Here is a 13531-nt window from a genome sequence, read left to right as displayed (position 1 = left end):
AATCAATACAAATTTTATCACACGCTTGGATGTATCGTGAACATGGTATATCCAAGGCTATTTTTTTTTTTGCTCATTACTCATTTGAAATAATTCAAAGGAGCAAAATTTACTAAAAATGATAGTTCAAATGAGCAAAAATTATCTTGAAAATACCGTGCACATGGTACACCCTGATGTATGATGAATAAGCTCAAAGATCAATGTTAGTGTCAATTTTTTTATTTATAAAAAACCGATTAGCTTTACTCTTCTATTTTGATGCCCCACAAGGCCACAACCGTATATTCAAGACTTCAAGAGTCCATTGAGTAATCACGTTCATTTCCGAAATTTACTCAACATAAAAAAAGTTTTTTCTATGGAGTACTCTTGTGTTTTTCAAAATTTTGCGCAACACCCATTACATTAGTAAGTATATTCAAAATTCAAATTTAATATTTATACCCAACAATTACAATATTTTATTCTACGACCAAATATTAATAGCTATTGAAAAATCAAATCATATATTTATAGATACGGAAAATAACAACTATATAAAAGTAGTACTTCCTCCAATTCTGAATACATGCAACATTTCTTACCTACACGCTTTTGGGCGCATTGCTTTGTTTTTCAATATCCTTAATTATGTATATGAAAAAATTATAAATAGTTGATACTCCATCCATTCCATAATAGTCTGAACATTTTCTATTTATATTTGTCCTAAATAATTTGAACACTTTCATTTTTGATATGGTCCCACTATTTATATTATTTCTTTTACACTTCTTTGTCCCACACTCTACCTTTTATTAATAAAAAGTTACCCAACTTTTTCTCTCCTCTAATAGAAAATACCCTACCAAATCTTATCACATCTACTTTTTAAATAAATAACATTTGATAATCATACTATAACAGTACAACTTATCACCTTAAAATAGGTATCTCAACAAGTGTTCAAATCTTTCTAGGACGGATATAGTATTAAGAAAGTATGTATTAGAACGAATCAAATAAAAATCGTACTTGACTATATTTTTTCTTTGACATTTGTGAATGCATATGAGATAAAGTTGGTAGCTAAATAAGACTTCCTCTATTTTATTTTTAATTTGCCATTTTGACTTTTGACACAATTTACAAATTTGACTTTGATCATCTTATGTTATTTATATATTTCCTCCATTATTTTTCTATTGTAACAATATTACTTTGGGTAGTTTCACATCTATTGCAATACTTCCACTTTAGGTAAAAAAAAAAAAAGCAACTCTAGTTGACAATATTGCCTTCTTAGCTTACTAAAACCATCAATAAACCGCTATGTTTGAGAAGGAAGTCCAAAGAGCACAGACTAGCCATGGAGCTTGGATACGGTTTCCCGATCGGAGATCCATGGATCATAAATAATATCTCTCCGTGGCCTTCCGTATCTGAAAGCGTCCTTTCTTCTCAAGCCCAAGCATCCATCCCATGCATTATTTTCGATCTGGTACGAAAGTACACTGAAGACCAACTCACTTTGTTTTATAAAGTTGCTTATACTTTATTAAGGATTTATTTTTCTCTTGCTCTAGTTAATTAAAGATGTATCTTTATGCTAAACTACACAACCTTTTCACTCCATTAAAAAATGTGCCCAAACTCATTGTTGCAATAGAAATATAATGGATGAAGTATAAGAAAAAATATAATTATCTTGTTGGATTCACTTGATATATAGTTTCAAATATTAACTTTTTTTAATTTTATATTTAGTTAAAGATATAGTTGTTCAAAATTGCATGTTGATAAACGCACAGATTAAATGATATGACGATCTTAGAATTTTCAATTAATAAAAGTAAAAGACAATGAAGAAAGTAGCAGTTACTAACTAATGAGTTAATGTGCAAATGTTGCATGTACTCATTCCAAAACGAAGGAAATATTTTAATTACTTTCTTCGTAACATAAAAAAAGTAACAATTGAATATTTCTTCGAGAATTTTGTGGTAAGAAGAATTTTATGTAGGCTGCTCTCGCACATGGTTACTCATCTAGAGGCCCAATTCTTATCTAGAATTTTTTAATTTTACCATTTTGACTTTTATTACAATTCACAAATCTGACTTTGATTATCTTATACTTCCTCCGTTTCATAATAGATGTCATATTGTACAATGTTTTTTTTCTTTATTTGGTAACTTTTGCCTTATACTTTTACCATTTTACCCTCACTAACTTGTTTTAAGTACATTAATCTACTTCACTTTATATGTGGTCCCCACCGTTTTTAATCACTTTATATGTACTTCACTTTAAGTACATGGGGACCACTACAATTAATCTACTTCACTTTATACTACTTAAACATGCTTTGGAAATTTTACCTAAGAGTCCATTTTAACAATAATGTGGCATCTATTATGAAACGGAGGAAGTATTATTTATATACTTCCTCCATTCTTTTATAAAGAATGCAACAATTGAATATTTATTTGAAAATCCTATAATAAGAAAAATTTTCTCTAAACTACTCTCGCACATGATCACCCACCCAGAAGTCCAACAAACCCAATCTTCTCCATTACCTCTAATATTATTGAAATTTTTACTTTCACCAAAATTTAAACCTTAGCATTCTTTCTCTTAGCCATATCATACTTGTATTCTATCAGTTTGATTTACAATAAAATAAAGGATTATCTCCAAGTTGAACCTTTAACTTCCCCCACAAAGTCCAGGTTCTCTTCCCCAAACTCTTTTCTCTCTGTCCCAAACTCTCTCTCTCCCCCTTATATCTTCCTACCAAACCCAACTCAAAACCAGCCTCTACTTCTCTTAACCTCCATAACTGCCAAAAACAACTACTAAAACTCACACAATTCCACTCCATGGACTCCAAATAACAAACACACCCAATTCACTCAAAACTTGGAAGAAACAGATTAAATTCTACGAGTAATAAACAATCTGTACAAAATAATCCTACAAAAAAACATGGAAACCAAAAACGGTTTCACTTATCTAGGCCGAAATTTCAGCGACCTCAACCTCAACGACAACTCTTCCTCCGCTTTTAGCGACTGTAACAGCGACAGGTCCGGCGAGTTTTCATGTGCGTCGTCGGAAAGTCGCCGGAAACTATGGTTATCTTGCGCCGGCGCAGCTGATGATTTCTCCGACGATCTCATCCGTCAATTAGTTTCCGGCTTAGAATCCTCCTCAATCGACGACCAGAAACAAGCCGCCATGGAAATACGACTTCTAGCTAAAAACAAGCCTGAAAATCGGCTTAAAATCGCCTTAGCCGGCGCAATTAAACCACTTATCTCGCTTGTTAACTCAGCCGATCTTCAGCTTCAAGAATACGGCGTCACTGCAATTCTTAATCTCTCTCTTTGCGACGAGAATAAGGATCATATTACAACTTCCGGCGCAATTAAGCCTTTGGTTCGAGCCTTGAAAACGGGCACTTCAACTGCTAGAGAAAATGCTGCCTGTGCTCTCCTTAGGATTTCACAGGTACATTCAGTAGCGGATCTTGAAACTTTTTATTATCGTGTTTAAGAGTTGAATTCTTAACCATTATGCTACGATTGCAAGGACCGAAACATATATACTTATATATAAATATGATATAACGCAGGTGGATGAGCACAAGGCATTGATAGGAAGATCAGGAGCAATCCCAGCTTTAGTAGATCTATTAGAGAACGGAGGATTTAGAGGGAAAAAAGATGCATCTACTGCGCTTTACTCTTTATGTTCGATTAAAGAAAACAAGATGAGAGCTGTTGAATCAGGGATTATGAAGCCTTTGATTGAATTAATGGCGGATTTTGGTTCACATATGGTAGATAAATCGGCGTATGTGTTGAGCTTATTGGTGGCGTTGCCGGAAGCTAGAGCAGGATTGGTTGAGGAAGGTGGTATTCCGGTGTTGGTTGAGATTGTGGAGGTTGGTTCACACCGACAAAAGGAAATTGCTGCGGCGATATTGCTACAATTGTGTGAAGATAGTGTTGTTTATCGGACTATGGTGGCGCGTGAAGGTGCTATTCCACCGTTGGTTGCGTTGTCTCAGTCGGGTACTAGCCGGGCCAAGAGAAAGGTTCGTTTTCTTTGTTATTGCTTTTTTTACTATTCTTTATCAACACATTTTCTATATTTTACGCTTCTTGTATGACGGTCACCTCTTTCTCTTTCGAGAGTTTGTCTGAGACCGTCTACTTTTAAATTAAAATTAGGTGTTAAAAAGAGAAATAGTTCAATAGTGACCAGCTTAATTTTTTTTCAATGATGAGTTTAATCCATTTACTAACTAGGTCTACTTTTATATTAAAATTAAATGCTCTCTTTTAATAATTTTTGTTTTTACAATGCAACCCTCTCACAACAAAGAACAATATAAAAAAGTTGGAAATTGAAGTACTTAAAAAGGGATTTAAAATTTGTTTGACTAATATGAAATAAATGAGTTAGACTTGGCTATTTCTCGAGTGAGGAAAAGTTTTATTTAATTATACTTTAAGATGATAACTTGAAGTCGCCGAATCAAATCCTATACTTTTACAATTTTTAATTTTTTTTATTGATTCTGGTTTGTATAGAGTAAAATTCTTTTAAGGAGAAGGAGAGCGTCATGCAATACCATTCTTTATTTAATATATTAGTCTACATAATTTGTTACATTGATATAGTAGGATATACAACGGTTATATTCAAAATACTTTTGTCATCTTTCAAACTATTGTTATTTTTAGTTTGGTTTTGTTTTTTCGGTTGGTTGCTACAGAATACTTTAAATTGTTTAAATTGAAGTCCAATTATAAAATCGTTAAGAATGATGGATCTAAATAATGATAGTTTTGGCCGCCCATTGCTATAATTTTGTGTATTATTGACTTGAAACTTTGTTTTTATATCAATGTTGAGAAAATGAACTTTCATTTGGAGATGAATGGAATAAATATCTTTGAAATAGTCTAATTCGAGACGTGTCAATTGTCAATAGGAGCAATTTTCTAAGTTTTAAGGAACAAGAAAAGAGTATCTTAGTATATATGCTAAAGATATTTTTTTTGTGTGAATTTTGTTATGTTTGATATATTTGCACGTCCCTATTGGATGATTATGTTGCTAGTTGCATTGGTAGGTTTTTCAGTTACACTAAAGTTCAAATAGTTTAAAGTACATTACAAGTATTTCAAACTAATTAACAGGATTAGTTGGTGTACTTTGATATAAATGACTAATGAAACTAAAAGTCGAATGAATCAAGCCAAAGAGTGTATTAATTAACTTTGTGAGGTTTTTAGGTAAAATTTTCATTAAAACATGAGTATTTTGCGGGGATATACCAAGGTAATAGGGCATTTTGTGGGGATGTACCTCAGTAAAAAATTTTTTTGGGATATACCAACCTAAATTTAAGTTTTGTTAAAAGGTACCAAAAACACTATTTTCAGCAAAAAATTCAAATTTTCGACCTTTAACTTGATAGGAACTCGTGAGTGGGCCACAAAATAACAGTGAGGAAGTTGGAGGAAAATCAATATAATAGAAGCAATTGAATATCACACACTATACAAAGAGTAATTAAGCAAGTCAAAGGCTGGAAATTTGACTTTTTCGCCGAAAATAGTGTTTTTGATACCTTTTAACAAAACTTAAATTTAGGTTGGTATATCCCCACAAAACAAATTTAGTGAGGTATATTCCCACAGAATGCACTATTACCTTGGTATATCTCCGCAAAAAACTCTTAAAACATTAGCACACATTTTTTTTCAATTTCTTTTTGTAGCTTTTTTTGGTTTTTTTTTAAGATAACTCATTCCGGTTTAAATTAGTTTACTCGTTTTAAAGTGTGACACTATTCACATACATGACTTTGATTATTCTTTGATTCAACTTTTTAAAATTTTTGCTTATTCATAATTAGAGATATTAAGGTTCAAGTTAGTATTTCGGCAAACATGCTTAAAGAAATAGGTAAACTAATAAAAACAGGGTGGAGTATTTAGTAGATCATGACGCTTTGTGATACTTCTTCAGCCTCAAATATTTGTATTATATATGTAGCCGTTAGGGCTACATATAAGCATTAAATACATGTGGTAAAATGGAAATATTTTATGAATTCATGATAAAATTTCACATCATTTGAGATAATAAATGCTTGATTCAAATTTTTTATTTCTATTTTAACCTTCCTATACATAGTCCTAAGAATTATGTATATTATTTTCCTAGTTAAAAAGGGAGAGAGTAGAAGAAATTTGAGACATTCACGTACACTAACTTAGTGACAAAGATGAGAAGAAAGGAAAGGGACATATCTAATAAGTAGGAAGCCCCGAATCAGTAACGTGAATGGTGGAAAATTGAGGTGGATGGTAGAGGTTCACAACACCGTCATGTGTAAACTGATCACTGGGTCCAAATTGGAGAATGCTTGTCAGGTTATTAGTTTCACCAAATATCTACCATTCTTACTTTTTTTACCCAACCTCCAAAATCAGGCGGACGCCTATCTTATTAAGACTCTGTTCTTTTAAACTTATTTCTAGTTTAGTTTAATTAATTTAAGTTATAGTTTAATTTTTTTCAGTTAACTTAATTTAAGTTTAATTTAGTTAATTTCAATTCAGTTTCTATCGTTATAAATGAACGGAGTTTAAATCAAGCCAAATAACCTTTTGAAATATCCGGACTATATTTCAGGAGTATAGCTAAACTAGATTGAGGAAATAGATCGAGCTATATGCACGTGAAATTACCTAAATGAGCTATTTTTTTCTTGTTTTCTAATAAACAGTTTGCTAGTTACATTTTTTTTTTTATATTGTACGGAGGGTGAAATATTTTTAATAATCGGTATAAATTATGATAAATGGAGAGATTTTTTGTTTTGAGGTGAAGGAGTGTATAGTAGTTTAATTAAAAAGATGAGTTCATAATCATTTTGTAGTAAGGATGAGGAGTTAGCTCAAGTGGTAGAGCACTCCCCTCTGATCCTTGAGGTCAGGGGTTCGATCCTTACCCCCAACATTATGTTGGGGTATTTCCTTAGCATGCTTTGCATGCTTTACCAGCCAATGTGACTTAATTTCCCAATCAAAAAAAAAAAAAAAAAAAAATATAATCATTTTGTAGTATATCATTCATGGTCAATATGACTATCCTATAGAATCATCCTCTAAATGCTCTTGTCCTTTACTGAACCAAAGGTTTGATATCAAGTACTACTCCATGTGGAGGCACGTTTAGTGCCTTTTGAGCCTTATATATTGAATTTTAAGGCTAACTTTAGATGGTAATTATTCTCACAATTATATTAATTTAATATGTTAAAAACATTGGAACATTCTCAAAGGGTTATTCTCATGAAAAATATTTACCTTAAGATAAAATAATTTTAAAAGTAATTCTCTCTAAGGCTTCGTTTGATACGGCGTAAAATATTTTCAGTGTAAAATGATTTTCATGAAAAACAATTTACAATGAAAAACACAATTCCAAAATTAGTTTTTGTTGTTTGGTTCCATGTAAGAAAAATGATGAAATGAAAGGAAAATAAAAGAGAAGGTAAGGAGGTAGTGAGAGGAGCGTACAAGAGAGATAAAAAAACAATTTTTCCTTCATTTTAAAGAGAAAATGGTTTTCCATCATTAGGAGAGTAATTTTACTCAAAAGAAAAATGATTTTACACTATTTTGCCAACCAAACAATGTAAAACTGAAAATAGAGGAAAACAGTTTTTCAGAAAAACGTTTTACGTCCTACCAAACGGAGCCTAAATCTATTAGTAAAAGTTCTAATAAATAAATTTGCTATGCAATTACTGAATTTCAATTAATATAATATTTCTTTTTGGAGAGAAAACATTCAAATATATTGATCAAGCGATAAAACATCCGAGAATACATTAAAACAAATGATATTTATAAACTTATATTTATTGATCAAAATCTATTTGTGTTGATTTGTTTCTTTTTAAAGCTTTTTCTAGTATTGCTTAGCCAGTCAATGATATTTACCACGTGTTCTAACTTGTACGATTAGAAATTAGTGGTCTGTCGTTTTAGAAGTTAACAACGTCCACTAATTCGTTCAACCTTACTTAATCACACTTTAATGCATTTAGCTTTCTCACTTTACTGTTTAAAGACTTCTTCTTAAAGTATTTTGCCGATTATGTCCTTTATGATTATATTTTGAACTTGATAAAATTACACGCCAAGATATGAAATTACTCCCTAGGAGAAATGGACTACAAGGTAACTTTTACAGAGTAAACAAAAGGATGGTTAATGTATTTACACAACTCTGAAATGATACATTACTGGAAAAAATTAGTGAATGTTACGGGCGATGTCTCCGATTGTTTCTTTTCGTAAATTTTTGTCTTGTAAGGAAAAAATTGAGATCATAATTTGAAGAATACAAGAGATTGGGGTAAGAGTTTATGTCTACAATAGTATATAATCATTACCATTCATGTATTAAGTATCCAACTACTTGTGTAGTCTTATATGATTACAAGATCTTGTTATATTTTTTATTTTGAAATATTAAACAATGATGATATGTTGGATCAATAGTTAAGTTTTCACTTTCTGTTTCAAAGGTCACCGTCTTTGATGTCTTCTAACTACCCAACATAATTTTTTTAGTTGAGGGGTTTGACATGAAATAGAGCATTTGCATTAGAGTTCTAGAGGAGATGTGACACATAAACATTCTTATGAACGCCTTTTAATATATTAGTATAGATGGATAGATTGCGGAAATTAAAAAAAAAACGGATATTACCGTTAGAAATTGATTTATGCTTATGAAAACTTTTTTTTTACTCAATATCATTTCTGTAAGGTGAAGTGAACATAGTCAAAATAAGTCTAGTACTAATACTGTTTGTTGGGTCATTGTCATTCTTTTTTTTCTTTCAAACACATGTTAAAAATTGTTGAACTTTCACAATTAAACCAGACAAAGACAGTTTCCGTGAAGATGATGAAACATCAATTATTAATATATTATATTATATTAATGTAACAATTATGAAGTCAATTAATATATGATGTCGGAGATAATTGCTAAATACTACTATTACTCGTAATTTAGCATAAGTTCTGAAACAATCAACGTGTCTTTTATACTGAACATCAATAATTAGGTGACAAGACAACAATGTGAAATGAACCTTTCAAAGGTAGATGAGAGGGAACAGTATGATTTAGCGAATATTGTAAAGGGGTGGCTGGCATTTATGCATATGAATAATGAATGTATGTTATCTTATTATCCAGCGAGATTTGACTTAGTGGTAAAGGTTTGGCTTTATAATTTCAAGATCATAAGATCAAAGTCCATTAGGGGATCTTTGGGGTGAGGTTTCCCTTACCATTCTCCCTCCCTCTAAAGAGTCTGATCTGTAAATCTGATTGATTATACCTGTGCGAGATACCAGTTCAATAGATCCTTCACCTCACAACTTTTTAAAAAAAATGTTATGTCTTTTGGGGCTTCCCTTTTTGTTGGAAGTTAGTTCATTGACATTATATAATACTAGTACTATTATGATGTTATATTAATGTTGCTGTGAATTATGGGACAGGCGGAGACATTGATTGAGCTTCTACGGCAACCAAGATCCGGCAACGCCGCTGCCAGAGACATTTGATTATGTTACTCCTTTCTGTCCCACATGCCCTCAAGTCCTTCACCCTTGATTAATTATTCTCCCTTCTCTTGCGCGCGCTCTCTTTTCTTTTCTCCTTTTTTTCGTGTTCTTCGCTGATAGCGTGTGTGCGAGCGTGCGTGCATGTGGGTGTGTCTATTTCTTATCTTTTAAAACTCGTGATATTTTTCATGAGTGAATTGCCTTCTTTTTATGGAGGGTTTTTATTTTCCTTTTTTACTCTTGGAGTTGAGGGTGTGTGGAAAAGGAGTCGGAGTTTGTGTTTGATGTGTGTAAATACACTTGGAGAAGTTGTTTTGTACTGTGGAAATATATCTAATATCTGTAGCCTATCTCTGAGATAGAGATAGGGGAAAAAAAATTATATATAGAAGAAAGAAGAATGAAGGAAAAAAAACCATAAAGGAAAAATATATTAGTGAAAGTGAAAAAGAAAGGAAAAGAAACTACAGTGTAAATAGTTTTGTTTCCATGTTTGTAAAGAGAAGAAAATGAGTAAAAATTTTGTGAGAGATGTTGGAGTCTCCTTTAATGTAATTACTAATATATTATTGTTGCTTTTTTTGTGTGTTTCCTTTCTTTGGAAACATTTTATGTCTTTTTGGATGCATGGGAGTTGGGACTACCAAATTGTGCATTTTTGTAAAAGAAAGTTGGCAGTTTCCCGTATGTTCTACCTTCATCATGCAATCTTATTAACTTTACTTTTAATAATTTAAAAGTTCCTCTAATCGTGCTTTACTTAAAGATTAATTAGGTAGTTGCACTTGCGTCATTTACTAATTAGAATATATGAAAAGCAAATATTTATTTTTTATTCGATAATAAACTGGCCCAAGCATGATCAGTTCTCATAAGTTGGGGGATTCCAATCTATACGAAAATTTCCAGATATTGAGAATTGGGAATTTATATCCTGAAACAAATATTTACACAAACTCTCCAAATTAAGGCTAATAAGAGTCGAGCACACGACAATAAGTTGAGAGGTGGAAGATCCAACCATTGATCCCACATAGTTGTCAAAAAAGAGCAAATGCTATAAGATAAGAAAGTACTACTATTGGCTTTAACGGAATTAAGGCTAATAAGAGTCAAACAAATATTTACACAAACTCTCCAAATTAAGGTTAATAAAAAGTCGAACACACAACCAACAAATTAGGAGGTGGAAGATCCAACAATTGAGCTCCTACATAATTGTCAAAAAAGCAAATGCTATCAAGATAAGAAAGTACTACTATTGGCTTTAACGGAATTAAGTTGTAAGACGAGACTTAATTAATTTTTTCTTTTTTGTTGGCATCATTGCGCACTACTTTTTAAAAGGCGAATTCTCTCATATAAGTTGAACAATATATAAAAAGCCATGGTTGCTAATTGGTGACTTGGTGAGTAATGAGTTAATTATGGTATTGATTATAAAGGTGGCTATTGTATAATGGCGTTTTCCACGTGTAGTGCTTTGCTTTTGTGGAAGCTGTACTTAATTAGTGCTGTGGTGGGGGGACTTGGAGATTATGAACACTATTACTGACCTAAACTTCAGATTCTGGAAGAATTTCTTTTTTGATTTGCACACTAATTTAGTGCTCCTGTTTTGCCTTTGAGAAGATTCTGTTATAGCTCTTATCTTAGAGCTAGTTAATAGATTGGGTTTGCCCAATGTAGAAACCGTAATCAAGGTTTCATATTCACATTTATAGAGAGAGATTACAGAAAGGTTTATTGAGGAAGAAAAGAAGAGAGAGAAATCAGTTATTTAGCTCAATTAACTCAATAATTACAAGAGTTAATCCATCTCTATTTATAGTGACTAACTAATCACTATTGTTGACTAGGATAAAAACTTTACATAAAATATAAATAAAGCTTATACTCCCCCTTCAAGCTGTACTTGTTGAAACAAGACCAAGCTTGGAACAAAGCAAATGAAGTTGAGGAGAAGGCAGAGACTTCATGAGTAAGTCAACCAATTGAGCAACACTGGGGACATGAGCAGTTACAATAAAGCCTGCCTCTACTTGTTTCCTGACATAATGCATATCCCTTTTAAGATGTTTAATTTTCTCATGAAATTTGGGATTTTGAGCAAGATGTTCTGCTGAAATGTTGTCATAGTACATAGAAATAGGAAGTTGTGGAGTGACTTGAAGATCTTCTAATAACCATGAAACCAAACCAATTCACTAGCTGCGGAGGACATGCTCACGTATTCTGCTTCAGCAGAAGATTTACTGAATGTGGTATGCTTTTTAGTCTTCTAGGAGACCAAATTGTTGCCAATAAACACATCATAAGCACTTAATGATCTATTGCTGAACTGACAAGCACTCTAATCATAGTCACTATAAGCAGAGATATCAAGATTGCTGTGTGCAGAATAAAATAGACCATGATCATTAGTACCTTGTAGATATTTTTCAACATGTAAAGCATCTCTCAAGTGAGGAACACGAGGTTGATGCATGAACTGACTAAGGTGTTGCACATAATAAGAAAGATCAGGTATAGTGAGACCCAAGTATAGAAGTCTGCCAACTAATCTTCTATAGATATCAGGTTCATCAAGAATATCACCAATACCAGATGAGAGTTTTAAACCAGTAGGTAAAGGAGCAGGAGAGAATTCACAACCTTCCATTCCACAATCAATGATAATGTCTTTGATATACTTTTTTCTGAGAAAAACACTAGTTGAGTTTCTGGAAATTTCAATGCCCAAGAAGTAATTCAGGTTGCCAAGATCTTTGATGGTAAAAGCATTATCAAGATATCTTTTAATTAACATTATCAATTTGAAGCATACTTGTACCAGTCACTAGCATGTCATCAATGTAAACCAGGATAACCAAAAATTGACCATCTAATAGTCTAGTAAACAAAGAGTAATCTTGCTTAGACTGGATAAAACCTAAGCTTCTAAGGAACTTACTCAATTCCTTGTTCCATTGTCTAGAAGCTTGTTTAAGTTCATAAATAGACTTTTTCAGTCTGCATACTTGACCATCACAAGCCTTAGTATAGCGAGCAGGAGGAAGCACATATACTTCTTCATCCAGAAAGCCATGTAAAAAGGCATTGTTCACATCAAGTTGACACAATGGCCAACCATGAACAGTAGCAACAACAACCATCACTCTTACAGTTGCTAATTTAGCAACTGGTGCAAAGGTCTGTGTAAAGTCTTTCCCCTCAATCTGTTGATAACCAATAGCAATTAACCGAGCTTTATGTCTCTCAATGCTACCATCAGGCTTCAACTTTGTTTTGTAAACCCATTTTGAACCAATGGCTTGTTTACCTTCAGGAAGAGAAGTTAACTCCCAAGTATCATTGGTCTCCAAGGATGTTAATTCTTTATCCATAGCCATAATCCAATCAAGATTGTTTTTAGCTTGATTTTAAAATTTAGGTTCCACAATATGTTGTGAATTAACTACACAAGAAGCAGATTCACTAAAAGAAGAGGGCATAATGGGATTGTTGTGAGGAATATAAGTGGAAACAAAATCTATAAGTTTGGTGGAAGGTTTAATTTTTCCGTGAGGGGTTCCGGGAAGAATTTGTGTGGGGGTGGAAACAGGAGAATGTAAAGAGTTAATAGGAGAAACAGATGTAGGAGAAGAAATATTAGGAAAAATCATGAGAAAGAGAAGGACTGTCAAGTTGTTTCAAGGAAGAATTTGAGTGAGAATTGATAGAATTATATGTGGAATTATGATCAAAAGAAGAACGAGTAGTAGGAACAAAAGATTCTTCAGAATTTTGTTCCAAAATTAACAAGATGAATAGGAATAGAAAGATTAGAAGACATGGAAGAGTTAGGATATGGACATATGTTTTCAA

At 32.4% G+C, this 13531-nt stretch overlaps 1 protein-coding gene across 1 annotated transcript; it reads left to right on the top strand.

Moving 5' to 3' along the window:
- The first annotated feature begins 2701 nt into the window (after positions 1–2701).
- On the top strand, positions 2702–10238 carry LOC104902107 (U-box domain-containing protein 4). Its single transcript, XM_010689791.4, has 3 exons — positions 2702–3498; positions 3623–4087; positions 9599–10238. Exons 1-3 carry the CDS (start codon positions 2974–2976, stop codon positions 9662–9664), a joined length of 1056 nt encoding a protein of 351 aa, XP_010688093.1. The 5' UTR covers positions 2702–2973; the 3' UTR covers positions 9665–10238.
- Positions 10239–13531: the final 3293 nt, after the last annotated feature.

The sequence above is a fragment of the Beta vulgaris genome, chromosome 1, assembly GCF_026745355.1.
Source record: "Beta vulgaris subsp. vulgaris cultivar EL10 chromosome 1, EL10.2, whole genome shotgun sequence".
NCBI lineage: Eukaryota > Viridiplantae > Streptophyta > Magnoliopsida > Caryophyllales > Amaranthaceae > Beta > Beta vulgaris.
This window is presented reverse-complemented; position numbering and strand designations above follow the sequence as displayed.